Source organism: Salmo salar, chromosome ssa23, assembly GCF_905237065.1.
Source record: "Salmo salar chromosome ssa23, Ssal_v3.1, whole genome shotgun sequence".
NCBI lineage: Eukaryota > Metazoa > Chordata > Actinopteri > Salmoniformes > Salmonidae > Salmo > Salmo salar.
In genome coordinates, this window is record NC_059464.1 from 41,884,318 (window position 1) to 41,904,117 (window position 19,800).

Here is a 19,800-nt window from a genome sequence, read left to right on the forward strand (position 1 = left end):
GACAAAACATTACACACAACTTTTGTAAATGTACTGTCCTAACATACTCTAAATTTATGCTTTCGCCGTAAAACCTTTTTGAAATCATAAAACGTGGTTAGATTAAGGAGATGTTTATCTTTCAAAGGGTGTAAAATAGTTGTATGTTTGAAAAATTTGAATTTTGACATTTATTTGGATTCAAATTTGCCGCTCTTGAAATGCACCTGCTGTTGATGGAGTGCACCACGGGTGGGACGCTTGCGTCCCACCTAGCCCATAGAGGTTAACTCAGAAATAAACAAATTTGAATAACCAATCAACTTAGAATTACAACTCTTGATAACTCCATAAGGAAATAATGGTATCCCATAAGATAATGGTAAAATAAACTAGAGACTGGTGTCTCTCATTCATATTATAATGAAATCCCACCTGTCTCGATCATTTCTAGTGAGATTGATCAGGCCTCACCAGAAAGTCAGGATACAGGTCATTCAACACATTAAGTGTTTCCTTTATCTTTTCTTTCCCTGTCCTTCAGAAACCATTTTTTTTAAATCTAACATTTCCATCATTCTGCATACACAATTTAAGACCAAATTGAAAAGACCCCACACAATAAATCCGACGATATTAACACCACTAACCCATATTCATAATCAGTTAGTTATGTGTGCGTGCTGGTGTGTGCGTGGTAAACCGTAGGTCAAAAACACACACAAGCACAGGCCTTACATATCTGGGAACTCCGTTTATGGCCTAATCCAGACACTTTTATACTTAAAACTGCCAAATATCACTAACTGCTCTCCCCAAGACCACAGTCTCTGGGGACATTCCAACGAGAGATAATGAAACCTCCTCTTCTGGAAAAGAAAGTCTACATTTCATTAGCATTCACTATGCTTCATTTGAATCAGCAAGCCAAAAGTATTAATTATTAACCTCTCTAAGGTAGGGGGCAGTATTTTCACGGCCGGATGAAAACCGTACCCAAATTAAACGGCCTACTACTCGGGCCCAGGAACTGGAATATGCATATTCTAGTAGATTTGGATAGAAAACACTCTGAAGTTGCTAAAACTGTTTGAATGATGTCTGTGAGTATAACAGAACTCATATGGCAGGCAAAAACCTGAGAAAGATCTAAGCAGGAAGTGAGAATTCTGGTGCTTGTAGTCCTTTTAAGTCATTGCCAATCGAACACACGGTGAGTTAGGGTGCATTTTGCACTTCCTAAGGCTTCCACTAGATGTCAACAGTCTTTAGAAAGTTGTTTGAGGCGTCTATGATGAACAGAGAGCCAACAAAGGAAGTTGGAAGTTGTTGACCCATCAGTTCATTGGGGCGCGTTCATGTGAGTTGGGACCTCTGGTTCCAAAACCTTTTTCAAGACACAGGATGGGTCCGGTTGGAATATTACTGAAGTTTCATGTTCTAAAGGCCCTAAAGATGGATGCTTTACAACGTTTGACATGTTTGAACGAACGTAAATAGATTTTTTTGTTACTTTTCGTCGTGAAATTTTGGGCGCGCTTCCTACACTTGGAGTAGCTAACTGAACGCGCGAACAACAAGGAGCTATTTGGACATAAATGGTGTTTATCGAACAAAACAACATTTATTGTGGACCTGGGATGCCTGGAAGTGCCTTCTGATGAAGATTATTAAAGGTAAGTGAATATTTATAATGCTATTTATGCGTTTAGATGACTCCAAGATGGCCGGTGTCTATAATTGCCTGCTGTTTTTTTCTGAGCACAGTACTCAGATTATTGCAAGGTGTGCTCTCCCAGTAAAGTTATTTTGAAATCTGTCAATGCGTTAGCATAAAGGAGATGTTCATCTATAATTCTTTGAATGACAGTTTAATATTTTATCAAGGTTTATGAATAGTGTTTTTGTAAATTGTAGCGCTGCTTCACCGGTAGTGTAGTATTGGAGGCAAAATATTTTCTGAACGTCACGTGCCACTGTAAAATGCTGTTTTTAGATATAAATATGAACTTGATAGAACAAAAAAATGCATGTATTGTGTAACATGATGTCCTAGGAGTGTCATCTGATGAAGATCGTCAAAGGTTAGTGCTTCATTTAGCTGTGTTTTGGGTATATGTGATGCATGCTAGTTGCTTAGAAAATGGCTGTGTGATTATTTTTGTCGATGTACTCTCCTAACATAATGTAACGTTTTGCTTTCGCTGTAAAGCCTTTTGGAAATCGGACAACGTGGTTCGATTCAGGAGAAGTGTGTCTATAAAACGGTGTAAAATAGTCCTATGTTTGAGAACTTTGAATTCTGTGGTTTTAAATTTGGCGCTCTGATTTTGCACTGGCTGTTGAATCGTGAGGGACGATTTCGTTGGATTACCTTTGCTGTTCTTCGTCAGAATGCACTCCCACGACTTCTACTTCAACAACAAATGTTGTTTTGGTTCCAAATAATCCATAGTTATATTCAAATAGCTCTGTTATGTTTGTGCGTTCAGGTCAGTATCCGAAGGGTGACGCGCGAGTGCATTTCGTGACAAAATATTTCAAAATATTCCATTACCGTACTTCGAAGCATGTCAAACGCTGTTTAAAATCAATTTTTATGCAATTTTTCTCGTAAAATAGCGATAATATTCCAACCGGGCGATGTTGTATACATTCAAAGAGAGAAAGAAAAACATGGAGTCCTCTCGTGGACATGCACTCCAGTGTCATTGTTCCCTGCCTGCCCAATCACAAAAACTCCTGCTGTTTTTCCCCCAGAGACTGCAGAGACGTCATTCCACTTTCTGGCGCCTTCTGAGAGCCAATGGAAGCCTTAGAAAATGTCACATTACAGCAGAGATGCTGTATTTTTGATAGAGATGCCACAGAAGGAGAACAAATTGTCAGACAGAGCACTTCCTGTATGGAATCTTCTCAGGTTTTGGCCTGCCATATGAGTTCTGTTATACTCACAGACACCATTCAAACAGTTTTAGAAACTTTAGAGTGTTTTCTATCCAGATTAAATCGGGTACGTTTTTTATCCGGCCGTGAAATTACTGCCACCTATACCTTAAGAAGTTAATCATGGTTCCCTTTCAATGTCAAAGTGTATCTATAACATTCTATAACAGGCCGGCTCGGTCCTCCCCTCCTGCTCCGTGTCTCGACGACTCATTGCGAGCTCACAGAACAGGGCTCCGGGCAGCGAGCGGAAATGGAGGAAAACTCGCCTCCCTGCGGACCTGGCATCCTTTCACTTCCTCCTCTCTACATTTTCCTCTTCTGTCTCTGCTGCTAAAGCCACTTTCTACCACTCTAAATTCCAAGCATCTGCCTCTAACCCTAGGAAGCTCTTTGCCACCTTCTCCTCCCTCCTGAATCCTCCCCCCCCTCCTCCCTCTCTGCGGATGACTTCGTCAACCATTTTGAAAAGAAGGTCGACGACATCCGATCCTCGTTTGCTAAGTCAAACGACACCGCTGGTCCTGTTCACACTGCCCTACCCTGTGCTTTGACCTCTTTCTCCCCTCTCTCTCCAGATGAAATCTCGCGTCTTGTGACGGCCGGCCGCCCAACAACCTGCCCGCTTGACCCTATCCCCTCCTCTCTTCTCCAGACCATTTCCGGAGACCTTCTCCCTTACCTCACCTCGCTCATCAACTCATCCTTGACCGCTGGCTACGTCCCTTCCGTCTTCAAGAGAGCGAGAGTTGCACCCCTTCTGAAAAAACCTACACTCGATCCCTCCGATGTCAACAACTACAGACCAGTATCCCTTCTTTCTTTTCTCTCCAAAACTCTTGAACGTGCCGTCCTTGGCCACCTCTCCTGCTATCTCTCTCAGAATGACCTTCTTGATCCAAATCAGTCAGGCTTCAAGACTGGTCATTCAACTGAGACTGCTCTTCTCTGTGTCACGGAGGCTCTCCGCACTGCTAAAGCTAACTCTCTCTCCTCTGCTCTCATCCTTCTAGACCTATCTGCTGCCTTTGATACTGTGAACCATCAGATCCTCCTCTCCACCCTCTCCGAGTTGGGCATCTCCGGCGCGGCCCACGCTTGGATTGCGTCCTACCTGACAGGTCGCTCCTACCAGGTGGCGTGGCGAGAATCTGTCTCCGCACCACGTGCTCTCACCACTGGTGTCCCCCAGGGCTCTGTTCTAGGCCCTCTCCTATTCTCGCTATACACCAAGTCACTTGGCTCTGTCATATCCTCACATGGTCTCTCCTATCATTGCTATGCAGACGACACACAATTAATCTTCTCCTTTCCCCCTTCTGATAACCAGGTGGCGAATCGCATCTCTGCATGTCTGGCAGACATATCAGTGTGGATGACGGATCACCACCTCAAGCTGAACCTCAGCAAGACGGAGCTGCTCTTCCTCCCGGGGAAGGACTGCCCGTTCCATGATCTCGCCATCACGGTTGACAACTCCATTGTGTCCTCCTCCCAGAGTGCTATGAACCTTGGCGTGACTCTGGACAACACCCTGTCGTTCTCCACTAACATCAAGGCGGTGACCCGATCCTGTAGGTTCATGCTCTACAACATTCGCAGAGTACGACCCTGCCTCACACAGGAAGCGGCGCAGGTCCTAATCCAGGCACTTGTCATCTCCCGTCTGGATTACTGCAACTCGCTGTTGGCTGGGCTCCCTGCCTGTGCCATTAACCTCTCTAGGGTCGGTGGGACGAAATCGTCCTACCTACGTAACAGCCAGTGGAATCCTGTGGCACGTTATTCAAATACCTTAGAAATGCTATTACTTCAATTTCTCAAACACATGACTATTTTACACCATTTTAAAGACAAGACTCTCATTAATCTAACCACACTGTCCGATTTCAAAAAGGCTTTACAACGAAAGAAAAACATTAGATTATGTCAGCAGAGTACCCAGCCAGAAATAATCAGACACCCATTTTTCAAGCTAGCATATAATGTCACATAAACCCAAACCACAGCTAAATGTAGCACTAACCTTTGAGGATCTTCATCACATGACAGACCTAGGACATTATGTTATACAATACATGCATGTTTTGTTCAATCAAATTTCATATTTATATCAAAACCCAGCTTTTTACATTAGCATGTGACGTTCAGAACTAGCATACCCCCCTCAAACTTCCGGTGAATTTACTAAATTACTCACGATAAACGTTCACAAAAAACATAACAATTATTTTAAGAATTATAGATACAGAACTCCACTATGCACTCGCTATGTCCGATTTTAAAATAGCTTTTCGGTGAAAGCACATTTTGCAATATTCTAAGTAGATAGCCCGGCATCACAGGGCTAGCTATTTAGACACCCAGCAAGTTTAGCCCTCACCAAAGTCAGATTTACTATAAGAAAAATGTTATTACCTTTGCTGTTCTTCGTCAGAATGCACTCCCAGGACTTCTACTTCAATAACAAATGTTGCTTTGGTTCAAAATAATCCATAGTTATGTTCAAATATCCTCTGTTTTGTTCGTGCGTTCAAGACACTATCCGAAGTTTAAACCCCTACAACTCATCCAGAACGCCGCAGCCCGTCTGGTGTTCAACCTTCCCAAGTTCTCTCACGTCACCCCGCTCCTCCGCTCTCACCCCGCTCCTCCGCTCTCTCCACTGGCTTCCAGTTGAAGCTCGCATCCGCTACAAGACCATGGTGCTTGCGTACGGAGCTGTGAGGGGAACGGCACCTCCGTACCTTCAGGCTCTGATCAGGCCCTACACCCAAACAAGGGCACTGCGTTCACCCTACCTCTGAGGAAGCACAGTTCCCGCTCAGCCCAGTCAAAACTGTTCGCTGCTCGGCACCCCAATGGTGGAACAAGCTCCCTCACGACGCCAGGACAGCGGAGTCAATCACCACCTTCCGGAGACACCTGAAACCCCACCTCTTCAAGGAATACCTAGGATAGGATAAAGTAATCCTTCTACCCCCCCCCCCCCAAAGGATTTAGATGCACTATTGTAAAGTGGTTGTTCCACTGGATATCATAAGGTGAATGTACCAATTTGTAAGTCGCTCTGGATAAGAGCGTCTGCTAAATGACTTAAATGTAAATGTAAATGTTGCTCAGTTTCCACCTCATTTTGTGGGCAGTATGCACATAGCCTGTCTTCTCTTGAGAGCCAGGTCTGCCTATGGCGGCCTTTCTCAATAGCAAGGCTATGCTCACTGAGGCTGTACATAGTCAAGGCTTTCCTTAAGTTTGGGTCAGTCACAGTGGTCAGGTATCCTGCCACTGTGTACTCTCTGTTTAGGGCCAAATAGTATTCTAGTTCTCTCTGTTTTTTTGTTAATTCTTTCCAATGTGTCAAGTAATCTTTTTGTTTTCTCATGATTTGGTTGGGTCAAATTATGTTGCTGTCCTGGGGCTCTGTGGGGTCTGTTTGTGTTTGTGTCTCTCTAAGTCCCTCTAACCCCTCCCTCTCTAACCCCTCTCTCTCTAACTCCCTCTAACCCCACACCTCAGGCAGAATCAGGAAGTCCCTCCCCCTCCTACAAACTCTCTTCTGAGGAAACAAAACTGATCTGAGTCTCTGTCTCATCTGTCTGTGTGAGAGTGAACAACCATCCAAATGGCTCAACAGGGAGTTCTGCTGGACCAGGACCATTTCTGTTGTTCTGTCTGTCTGGATCTACTGAAGGAGCCGGTCACTACTACCTGTGGACACAGTTACTGTAGGAGCTGTATTGAGGACTGCTGGGATCAGGATGTTCTGAAAGGGGTCTATAGCTGTCCTCAGTGCAGAGAGACCTTCATTCCAAGGCCTGTTCTGAGGAAAAATAACATGTTGGCTGAGCTGGTGGAGAAATTGAAGAAGACAGGACTCCAGGCTGCTCCCCCTCCTGCTCTGTGCTATGCTGGACCTGGAGATGTGGCGTGTGATGTCTGCACTGGGACCAGAAAGCAGAAAGCCCTCATGTCCTGTCTGGCATGTCTGGCCTCTTACTGTGAAACCCACCTCCAACCTCACTATGAATCTCCTGCTTTCAAGAAGCACAAGCTGGACAAAGCCACCGCACAACTACAGGAGAAGATCTGCTCTCATCATGACAAACTGCTGGAGGTTTACTGTCGTACCGATCAGCAGTGTATCTGTCATCAGTGTACAATGGATGAACATAAAGGCCATGATACAGTGTCAGCTGCAGCAGAGAGGACTGAGAAACAGGTAAGACCAGAACAACTTGTTGGTGACTGTCTGATAAACAAAGAATTAAAGATACAGTAGGAACTAAGGCTGTTTGAATATGAGATCATTCAAATGAAATTGATCCACGGCAGAACAAATATGAACACAAACCTTGATTATATAGATATGTTAACCCAGATTCTCCAAATGTATCACCATTTTCTAAAGTCAAACACTATTATCATTCTGAATGGCCTTTAATGAGTCCAAAGTTCAGTCTCAACTCCTTGATACATGTACACCGACTGTTAAAACTATAATCATTCACATAGCAAGAAATCAGTATGATATTGTAAAGGGACCATCAAGATTGTAGACCTGCCTCTCTATGGGCCCTATGTCACATGACTATACTATTGATCTACTGGACAAATAAAGCTTGATAGTGTCATTGGAATTCAGTACTGAGAGAGACTCGGTCATTTCTTCAAACTACCGTCTTTATTTAATATTGATTAAGTATTGCAATAATGAAGCTGTCAATCCAACAGTCTTGACTGTCGGACCGAGTGCTTGAATCATACAGAGAATACCGAGTCTTTATATACCATGGCTGCCCCCCATGCAGACACTTTAACCCACCCTGTGTTCATCCTGACGTTTATCTACACGGGGTGGGGGGTATTCTACTCCTTCAGGCTGAGTTTACCAGATGCAAGGATGACCACAAACACTGAACTGTTTGTTCTATTCCTTCAGGCTATCTCCATCTCGAGTCACACACATAATCTTATCTATAGAATGCAGGCTCAGTCAGACCGGAGACAGTTGTCTCACATGCATCACTAATCATAGACTGGAATGTGTCTGTTTGGTTTTTCACAGAGACATCAGTCAATTGTCAGCTTCAAGCTATCTCTATTAAAACCCATGTCCTCTACACCCTGACTATCTCTATGAAAACCCATGTCCTCTACACCCAGACTATCTCTAGTAAAACCCATGTCCTCTACACCCAGACTATCTCTATTACAACCCATGTCCTCTACACCCAGACTATCTCTATTAAAACCCATGTCCTCTACACCCAGACTATCTCTATTAAAACCCATGTCCTCTACACCCAGACTATCTCTATTAAAACCCATGTCCTCTACACCCAGACTATCTCTATTAAAACCCATGTCCTCTACACCCAGACTATCTCTATTAAAACCCATGTCCTCTACACCCAGACTATCTCTAGTAAAACCCATGTCCTCTACACCCAGACTATCTCTAGTAAAACCCATGTCCTCTACACCCAGACTATATCTATTAAATCCCATGTCCTCTACACCCAGACTATCTCTAGCAAAACCCATGTCCTCTACACCCAGACTATCTCTAGCAAAACCCATGTCCTCTACACCCAGACTATCTCTATTAAAACCCATGTCCTCTACACCCAGACTATCTTTAGTAAAACCCATGTCCTCTTCACCCAGACTATCTCTATTAAAACCCATGTCCTCTACACCCAGACTATCTCTATTAAAACCCATGTCCTCTACACACAGACTATCTTTAGTAAAACCCATGTCCTCAACACCCAGACTATCTCTATTAAAACCCATGTCCTCTACACCCAGACTATCTCTAGTAAAAACCCATGTCCTCTACACCCAGACTATCTCTATTTAACCCATGTCCTCTACACCCAGACTATCTCTAGTAAAAACCCATGTCCTCTACACCCAGACTATCTCTATTAAAACCCATGTCCTCTACACCCAGACTATCTCTATTAAAACCCATGTCCTCTACACCCAGACGATCTCTAGTAAAACCCATGTCCTCTACACCCAGACGATCTCTAGTAAAACCCAGACTAGCTGCAGGAAGAAAGAGAGGAAAAAATAAAACTCAGCCTTAGCAGGCCACTATCTCTAGTAAAAACCCATGTCCTCTACACCCAGACTATCTCTATTAAAACCTTGTCCTCTACACCCAGACTATCTCTAGTAAAACCCATGTCCTCTACACCCAGACTATCTCTATTAAAACCCATGTCCTCTACACCCAGACTATCTCTAGTAAAACCCATGTCCTCTACACCCAGACTATCTCTAGTAAAACCCAGCCTAGCTGCAGGAAGAAAGGTTGGAAAACATAAAACTCAGCCTTAGCAGGCCAGTCTTACTCTTAGATAAAAATATATTTGTTTACTATTAATATCAAATAAATCAGGTAAGTATGTCATTTTTCTATCACAATAGCTCATTAAAGAGTGATTCTCCACAGAGGCAGCTGGGGATGAGTCAGCAGAAGGTCCAGCAGAGAGTCCAGGAGAGAGAGAAGGAGCAGAAGGAGCTCCAACAGGCTGTGGAGTCTCTCAAGGTGAGTATTGTTGACCAGAGGAGACACACCATTTCACCTGCAGTCAGAGAGAGAGAGAGAGAGTGGCCCCTATCCAATCCCACTGACCCCACTGATGGGAACAGGCTGTCTGGACCTCTTTCAGAGAATATAATGCTTAATGTAACTGATGGGATATGAACCCAGGTGTACTGCAGTAGAAACCAACATATTGACTGTTACATCAAGAGGACGTTCCCTATTGGGCCGACACTGATTTAGAAGTAGCAGGCGGGGCTACCTCATCTCATAACCATGAGTAACCATGATTGACTCATGTCCCCTATACATGAACATGGAGCTCTCTCTCTCTCTCTCAAATGGGTTTTATTGGCATGGGAAATATATGTTTACATTGCCAAAGCAAGTGAAATAGATAATTAACTAAAGTGAAATAAACAATCAGAAATGAAGAGTAAACATTACACTGACAAAAGTTTCAAAGGAATAGAGACATTTCAAATGTTATAATTCAAGATCAAACAGAGTGAGCTGTGCACCAGACTGAGTTCTGGAGGTGAAATGGAAATGAATGAGGAGAGTTAAGTGAGGTAGAAGGTGTGGTGAAGAGCTCAGAACCAGAGCCTGGCATCAATGGACATGATAAAGAAGAATCTGGTGGGAGTGTTAAATGTGGAGGTGGAGCAATTGAAATGGAAGATTCCTGGTGTTTGTGCTGCCTGCCGTTTGGTACAACACAGACCCGGTGGTGAAAATGGTGAAACAGAGGAGTCACTGTCAGTTCTTTTGAGTTTTGAGTCTTTACCTGACAAAGTCATGTTAGGAAATATCAGTTATCCTGTTAGAGTCTTTGTGTTGAATCCACTGAGCTGTTTCAGGTGCAACGTTTATGGTCATGTTGCAGCAGTTTGTAGGAGGGAGATTCCAAGATGTGGGAAGTGTGCAGGAGGTCATGGGATAGAGGATTGTGTAGTTTTGGTGGATAAAGTTGTGTGTGTCAACTGTAGAGTTGCCCATGTTACCAATCAGCTTTGAGCTAAATTGAGCGAGTTCAAATATGAATGGACCTGGCGCACCAAAAAGTGTCAAGGGAAGCCACTTTGGAATTTGGTGTCACTCCTATCGAATCGCATTGAGAGCAGACGTCATGGACTGAAACTACTTCAATTGTTGCATCTCGTTATGTTGTTGTCCTCCGGTGGCTAGCTAACTAGCTAAAATTGGCCCTTTCCTAAATTAGTCATGGATGGAGATACTTAATTCTCCATACCGGCCAATGATTATAACGGCAATTCTGATCCATCCTTTAATTCATACATTGCTGTGCCCCTGGCCTGAGAGGATGGAAGTTCAATATGTAGCTAGATGTAGAAGGCTAATGTTAACTAGCTAGCTAACATTGCCCATGAATTGAAGTTAGGCTAGCGAGCATTTTAGCCAGGTAGCCAAGGACAACAAATAAAAGCGTGTACTGATGACAGAGTGATAGACCGTTTTGTCAACATGAAAGAGAGGAGGATGGCGTTGGTGTTTCTCTACAAGTACAGTGAGTCAACATATTTTTGTACTTGCACGATCACGCTTACACACACACACAAATCAGAACCATAGACAGCCACATCATATTTAGCTTACGTTGATGGGACTAACTTGTTTTTGGTATCTTTTACCTATTTTGCCAATTGGCCTGGACCCTTTACACGGAGCCCCGCCGATCCATCACAACTGGTCTGCCGACGTAATCATCCAAAGTGGTTTTAACAGGTTCTTCTGTTGCGATGTCGCCGGAGGCCCATTTGCCCCGGCCCGCTGGCTGTCTGAATTGCCGTGTCTCCAGCTCGCCTAACGTAGTAGAGACTACTGAATCGGCAGCTGTTAGGGTTTAACCAACTATTTGTTAGCATAACCTATATAAAATAACAGAGAAGCTATGCCACAATATTAAGTATATAAACTATAGATAATTGAATACTGCTATATGTTAGAGAAAGTGTCTCGTGATGGTGGGTCATGTGGACAGAATGATGATGCTTTAAAACAGGGTTTTGCAAGAGCTTTTTGCTGAACAACAGCAATAACAAGATAATGGGTGCAATGTAGGGGTTTTAGAGAACTGTGCATTATGTAACAAGGTGTAGGCAGCTGACTTAGTGATAGGAGGTTGTGAAACCCATCACAAGGGGAGCATGTGAGGAACAGGTAGAGTGGAGAAACAACAGTATAAGTAAATCACTGGAAATTGAGTGGTTGCTGACTCTTGAGTATACACTAAGAAGATAAGATCCAACGCCAGGCAACATGTGATGCGTCACGAGGTTGGGACCAACCTGCACGCCAACGATAGGCTGGAGTAAGTCTAAACCACACCCAGTCTCTACTCTGACAGGACCAGCAAGGAGTGGGAACTACGTCTGTCAAGAAGTATTTAAAGAAGAACTTGTGATGACATTTCAGCTCTCTGTCTGCCCTGCGTGGTGTTACAGAGAGACCGTATATATGAACATCATATTTTCCATTTGTACTATCATTCTATTTACTTAAAGATTAATTAAATAATCATTGCAAAACTAAGTTGCATGGTTTGTTTATATCCTAATACCAGATTCGAATTGACGCGACCCGACACAGCAAAGGGGGGGACCAACTCCATATTAATGACCATGAATATGGAATGAAATCTTCAAAGAGCAGGTGTCCACAAATGTTTGGTTGTGTAGTGTAGTTTGCTGTGTTTTGAGTGTGTGGAGTTGGGGCAAAAGAAGTTTGCATAAGATCCAGAGAGAGGGAGTTTTAATGCTAGTGCAGAGAAGTGTGGCCAGCCGGCAGCGGGGGCTAGGACTCGGGGCAGAGGCTGGGTCTAGCTCTGATACGGGGCAGGCTACTGGAGGGAGTACCAGGAGGGAGAAGAGTAGAGCAGGGCCAAGTGGTGGTGCTCAGGCTGCAGAGAAAGACTGGGGGAGGGGCGAGGGCTGGTGGAAGTGAGGCGGTTTGCAGCTGGGCAACATGAGCAGACGCAGGTTGCTGTAGTAACGGAGACTCCAGTGGGTAAAGGCTTGGTGGGCTCATCCCAGGAAACATTGCCTGTCATTGGGGAAGAGGCACTGATCAGGGGGGAAGTCCAGGGGGGTACACAGAGAAGGAATGTGCTTTGCTCATGGAGGAGGATGGGGGGACAAGAGGGGAGCCTGATGGGTGGGTAACTTCTGTTGTGGGGAGATGAGGTGGGTAACTTCTGTTGTGGGGAGATGAGGCAGCGGGCTGTGGAGTGTCAGCATACACTGATGACGTCTATGTTGGTTAGGGATGAGCAGGACCTACGGGCCCTGGAGAATAGTTTGAGGGTGTACGAGGGGGCGTCTTCTGCTTAGGTAAACTGGGGCAGAGTGAGGCTCTGTTATGTGGGGCATGGAGGGACAGGGCACCTCCGCAGCTTCCAGGGGGGTTGCAGTGGGGCTGTGAGTGGCTCTAGATGCTTGGTGTGTCTCTGGGCTCGGAGTGGTGGGTTAGGAAGAACTGGGAAGGAGTGTCACAAGTGGTGGTGTCGAGGCTGATGAAGTGGAGGTGGCTCCTCTCCCAAGTGTCATACAGAGGGAGGGTGCTGATCATCAACAACTTGGCAGCATCCTCCCTAAGGCAGAAACTGGCCATTCTCACCCCCCTGGTGGTCTGCTTGTGGACCTGCAGAGCAACTTAGTGAATATTTTCTGGTCGGGCGGTGGGGGAGAGTTGGCACAGCAGGCGGGACTGACGTCTCTTAGGCTGCTGGAGAGAGTCATGGGGGAGGTCCAGGAGGCTCTGCCTGAACCAGTGAGGAGGGGGCTGGAGCAGCCTGAGGAGGGGCCACCACCATTTCCACCACTGCAAGTGACAGCAGAGACTGGGGACTGGCAGGAGAGTCCAGAGGACTTACTGACTTTTAACACTCTGAGCCTTGGGGAGTTTTCAGAGGAGCTGTACACCCTCAGTGTCAAGGTTAAACACATCAGGAGCTTAGCGGGAGTGAAGGTGCATCAGTGGCAGGGGGTTGTGGGGGCTGAGAGCATGGCAGGGTATAGGTGGAGGGTGCTCTATAAGCTCCCAGTGCTGGAAAGGTCAGGGGTCGTCCAGTGGAGGGTATTACATGGAGCCCTGGACACCAATAGCTGGTTGGCTCAGGTTGACCTGGGAGTTGGGGAGGGGTGTCCGTTTTCTGCAATGACAGACTGTTCATCATGTTTTTATTGTGTTGCCAGGGTAATGCCATTACTGTTGACGGCTTAGGGTTGAGTTTGAGTTTTCCAAAATGATCAACAGTGTGGAGATGTTTCAGGAGGTATGGGGGCTCAGGGGGGCTGTCTGTACGGCTGGAGAGGAGGGGTTGGATGTACGGTTGGAATGTGGTGCTGGATGGTGTTTGGGTACTGTATAATGTGATTGTATGGTGTGATTTAAGGAGGGGGGAGGGGTGTTAGTGTAATGAGGATGACAAGTCAGTCTCACCCCTTCCCCCCTGCTTTCTCTCTCTCTCTCAACAGTGCTCTGCAGTAGAGGTCAGTGATCAGATCTTTGCTGAGATGAGCAGCTCCATTGAGAGAAGGAGCTCTGAAGTGAAGCAGCTGATCAGAGCCCAAGTGAAGGCTCAAGTGAATCAAGCTGAAGGACTCCTGGAGCAACTGAAGCAGGAGGTAGCTGAGCTGAGGAAGAGAAGCACTGAGCTGGAGCAGCTCTCACACACAGAGGATCACATCCATTTCCTCCAGGTAACTAAACTGTCTTGTTACATGTGGTATGAAAATGTATTTAATGTGAGACTTTCAACAATTCTGTTCTTGTCTCCAGAGTTATCAGTCTCTCTCCAGTATCAGTGTATCTTCAGACTTACCCAGCATCGTTGTCCGTCCTCTTCAGTACTTTGGAGATGTGAGTAAGATTGTGTCTGAACTGAGAGAGAAACTAGAAGACTTCCTTAAAGGAGAATGGACCAAGATCTCCACTACAGGTGTGTTGAAAATAATATGAACATCAACTTTAGACCATTGAAAGTTCCCTACTAGTCATATACATGTGGAATATGGTATGATGATAACATTCCCTCTCTCTGTCAATGTGTTTGTGTGTCTGTAGTGAATATAGTGGATGTTGTACTGCCTCCAGAGCCCAAGACCAGAGAACAGTTGTTACAATGTGAGTCTCTTTATTGTGAAGTAACTAACAGTCTCTTTTTACTGACACTCCTAACAATCCCTCTAGAAAAATATAGCAATAGTAGATCTAATCAAAGACTGGGTATCTATCTGACTCCTCATATTTCTCTGATTTGATCTCTGCTGTGCTCTAATCAAAGACAGGGTAGATACAGTATCTGACTTAACTTATTGTTCTAACTCCCCTCATTGGTCTCTGCTCTGCTCTTCTCCCAGATTCCTGTCAGCTCACACTGGACCCAAACACAGCAGGCACACACCTCTCTCTGTATGAAGGGAACAGAAAGGTGACCACTACACGCCAAGTCCAACCATATCCTGGTCATCCAGACAGATTCACAAACAACTACCAGGTTCTGTGTACAGAGGGTCTGTCTGGACGCTGTTACTGGGAGGTGGAGTGGAGTGGGGTGTATGTTATTACAGCAGTCTCATATAAAGACATCAGCAGAACAGAGAGAGATAATAGATTTGGATTCAATAACAAGTCCTGGAGTTTACTGTTTTCTAGTGATGGTTATTATTTCAGACACTATAATGTTGAGACTAAAGTATCAGGCCCTCAGTCCTCCAGAGTAGGAGTGTACCTGGATCACAAGGCAGGTACTCTGTCCTTCTACAGTGTCTCTGACACAATGACCCTCCTCCACAGAGTCCAGACCACATTCACTCAGCCTCTCTATCCTGGGTTTTGGCTCTCTGGTACTGCTGAGCTGGTTAAACTGTAGTAGGGTCCACATAGATACTAGTCATGCTGGTGTAGTCTATAGCTGAGCTGGTTAAACTGTAGTAGGGTCCACATAGATACTAGTCATGCTGGTGTAGTCTAAAGCTGAACTGGCTAAACTGTAGCAGGGTCCACATAGATACTAGTCATGCTGGTGTAGTCTATAGCTGAGCTGGTTAAACTGTAGTAGGGTCCACATAGATACTAGTCATGCTGGTGTAGTCTAAAGCTGAGCTGGTTAAACTGTAGTAGGGTCCACATAGATACTAGTCATGCTGGTGGTGATGGTCCCCAGATATAATGGTCTGTTTTTCTGTACAATAATTTGTCTGACTTTATAGTTGAATTAAAATGTAATGTACTTATTTTTATCAAATACAGTGTTTTTCTGACTGAATTTCTTCAGAGATTTTATACGTTAAAATACAATGTTTTAATCTTGTACATTTCCATGAATCATGATGTATGGTGTTGATGTATATTGGTTGTCATTCAGAACCATTGATATGTTTTCTCAGTTGGTTCTCTGTCTCTATGTAATTCTCCTCAGTATCATTGAACAGCTTGTTGGCTCGGCCCTAATTGATGTGTTCTCTGTCACCTGGAGCTGCATGGAAAATGGTCCAGGAACAAAAGGACAATTCAGGACTAGTCAGCCCACTACAAGCTGGAATCACTTACTTTCTACTAAACTATATGGACTGGTTTCCCAGACACAGATTAATCCTAATCCTGGACTAAAAAGTATGTTCAATGTAGATGTCCTCCCATACTGCTCAGTCCAGCAACATTAAACCTGTCCAGCAGGTGGTGCTATTGACCAAACAATAAAACCAGCAGATATCTTGACTTGCCACTCAGTATATCAGTAATGTTCAGAATAGTACTTTAATATCATTGGAGATTGATGGTCTTTTTAATCCACTATCCAGAGTCAGGAACAGATGAAGTTAGGTCTGCTACTGTTCAGTGATTAAATATGATTTATGGTGATGGGAAATAAAAAATACAACACTAAACTTCATCTAGTAATAGTTTTCCTTTGTTATTTATTCCAAGGTGTGTCTTTAACTTGTAAATGGATTGTGTGGAGGTGAGCTAGTGGTGTGGCTGATAGAATAGAATGAAAAGGGAGGAGGGGAGGAATAGGGGAGGAGTGAAGGGCTGTTAAAGTATCCAGATGAGGAAGAGAACGATGTTCATGGGAATTACTGTCTCTGTTCTAAATGGTTCCCTCTTCCCTAAGTAGTGAAACATTTGACCCAAAGATGAAGGCTGAGACTATTTAACTGTATAATAGAACAATCCTTAATACAAGCAGCTGCAGGGAGCTCTACCTCTGATTTCACAGTTAGAACTTGATGATTAAATGGTTCCATGTCTCTGATATAGTGGGAGGTGATGAAACAATCATATTGTTACACAACAGTTGTTTATACAGCAACAGTTCCAGAACACTATGGCCTTGTGTCAGTGGTGCAGACATAACAGGAGTCTATGAAAGACAGAACATCACAGTCCAACACAGAACATATCCCTTGAGATGTTACAACAGCCCACCCCAAATTCTGTCACCACAATTCCCCCTTTGATGCCATGGAAACCATAGGCATCACCAGACATAATATATATAAAAATAACAGTAGACACTATCATCTCCAATAGGGAAACAACAGTAGACACTATCATCTCCAATAGGGAAATAGCAGTAGACACTATCATCTCCAATAGGGAAATAACAGTAGACACTATCATCTCCAATAGGGAAATAACAGTAGACACTATCATCTCCAATAGGGAAATAGCAGTAGACACTATCATTTCTAATAGGGAAATAACAGTAGACACTATCATCTCCAATAGGGAAATAGCAGTAGACACTATCATCTCCAATAGGAAAATAACAGTAGACACTATCATCTCCAATAGGGAAATAGCAGTAGACACTATCATCTCCAATAGGGAAATAGCAGTAGACACTATCATCTCCAATAGGGGCATCTGGATCCCCAATAAAGAGTGAAACAGTTGCGAGCTCTGTCAGGTCATTCAGAACAGACCACTATCGCCTCACCAAGGTCCTCAGACATGAGAACAGACCACTATCTCCTCACCAAGGTCATCAGGGATGAGAACAGACCACTATCTCCTCACCAAGGTCCTCAGACATGAGAACAGACCACTATCTCATCACCAAGGTCATCAGGCATGAGAACAGACCACTATCTCCTCACCAAGGTCATCAGGCATGAGAACAGACCACTATCTCCTCACCAAGGTCATCAGGCATGAGACCAGACCACTATCTCCTCACCAAGGTCATCAGGCATGAGAACAGACCACTATCTCCTCACCAAGGTCATCAGGCATGAGAACAGACCACTATCTCCTCACCAAGGTCATCAGGCATGAGAACAAACCACTATCTACTCACCAAGGTCATCAGGCATGAGAACAGACCACTATCTCCTCACCAAGATCCTCCTTCTCTCAATCAGTAGTTGAGGGTTCAGTGTGCTGATGTGTATCTGCTGTATCATGGTTTCTGCCTAAAATGTCCTGGTGCTGGGTAAAGTTCATGATGATGTTGAGGACATCTTTATCAAGGGTGCCAATAATTCTGGACCTGACTGTACACTGTGGTGGTGGGGCAGCATGTGTCACCTGTCTCCATGACCCTGTGGGCTGAACCCTCAATGTTGCTGAAATCCTCTGCTCCATTAGGAAGTAAAAGAGAAGTAAGTCATATGTCACCACCAACCAATATGACTTTCTAAATCTCCAGTTTATTGTAATTATAGCTTGAATACTCAGTGTCTGTTTTCCCTTAAAACCTGTTAGGGCTAGGGGGCAGTATTTGCACGGCTGGATAAAAAAATGTACCCGATTTAATCTGGTTACTAATCCTACCCAGTAACTAGAATATGCATATACTTATTATATATGGATGGAAAACACCCTAAAGTTTCTAAAACTGTTTGAATGGTGTCTGTGAGTATAACAGAACTCATTTGGCAGGCAAAACCTGAGACATTTTCTGACAGGAAGTGGATACCTGATGTGTTGTATTACCTTTAAACCTATGCCATTGAAAAACACAGGGGCTGAGGAATATTTTGGCACTTCCTATTGCTTCCACTAGATGTCACCAGCCTTTACAAAGTGTTTTGAGTCTTCTGGAGGGAGATCTGACCGAACAAGAGCCATGGAACGATGATGGCCCATTAGACACCTGGCGCGCGAGTTCATGTTGGGTACCCTCGTTCCAATACGTTATAAAAGAGAATGCATTCGTCCACCTTGAATATTATTCATGTTCTGGTTAAAAAAGGCCCTAATGACTTATGCTATACAACGTTTGACATGTTTGAACGAACGTAAATCATTTTTTTCCTCCTCGATCATGAAGTGAAGTCCGGCGGGCTTAGATCATGTGCTAACAAGACGGAGATTTTTGGACATAAATGATGAGCTTTTTTGAACAAAACTACATTCGTTATGGACCTGTGATACCTGGAAGTGACATCTGATGAAGAGAATCAAAGGTAATGGATTATTTACATAGTATTTTCGATTTTAGATCTCCCCAACATGGCGGCTAGTCTGTATCGCAACGCGTATTTTTCTGGGCGCAGTGCTCAGATTATTGCAAAGTGTGATTTCCCAGTAAGGTTATTTTTAAATCTGGCAAGTTGATTGCGTTCAAGAGATGTAAATCTATAATTCTTTAAATGACAATATAATATTTTACCAATGTTTTCTAATTTTAATTATTTAATTTGTGGTGCTGACTTGAATGCCGGTTATTGGAGGGAAACGATTTCCTGAACATCAACGCCACAGTAAAACGCTGTTTTTGGATATAAATATGAACTTGATAGACAATGCATGCATTTTTAGTTCTAACACAATGTCCTAGGAGTGTCATCTGTTGGAGATTGTAAAAGGTTAGTGCATAATTTTAGCTGATTTTATGGTTTTGGTGACGCCTGTCTTTGAATTGGCACAACATTACACACAACTCTTGTAAATGTACTGTCCTAACATACTCTAAATTTATGCTTTCGCCGTAAAACCTTTTTGAAATCGTAAAACGTGGTTAGATTAAGGAGATGTTTATCTTTCAAAGGGTGTAAAATTTTATGTTTGAAAAATTTGAATTTTGACATTTATTTGGATTCAAATTTGCCGCTCTTGAAATGCACCTGCTGTTGATGGAGTGCACCACGGGTGGGACGCATGCGTCCCACCTAGCCCATAGAGGTTAATGACGCTGTACTCACTCAGGTTGTACCACTGATATACAAAGCATTTGACACAACGGTTGTGTTAATTGTGTTGTACAAGCTGAGAGGGTACGTGGACAATATGTGTTGGTTTTCAGGTTGAAGCTGTCTTCCATCCAGCCCTCCTCTAGAGGAGTG

At 43.9% G+C, this 19,800-nt stretch overlaps 1 protein-coding gene across 1 annotated transcript; it reads left to right on the forward strand.

The window, feature by feature from the left end:
- The first annotated feature begins 6,525 nt into the window (after positions 1-6,525).
- Positions 6,526-15,773, forward strand: LOC106584667 (tripartite motif-containing protein 16). The gene is made up of 6 exons (XM_014170167.2): positions 6,526-7,147; positions 9,392-9,487; positions 13,981-14,205; positions 14,285-14,444; positions 14,570-14,629; positions 14,866-15,773. Exons 1-6 carry the CDS (start codon positions 6,551-6,553, stop codon positions 15,375-15,377), a joined length of 1,650 nt encoding a protein of 549 aa, XP_014025642.2. The 5' UTR covers positions 6,526-6,550; the 3' UTR covers positions 15,378-15,773.
- The last annotated feature ends 4,027 nt before the right edge of the window (positions 15,774-19,800 follow it).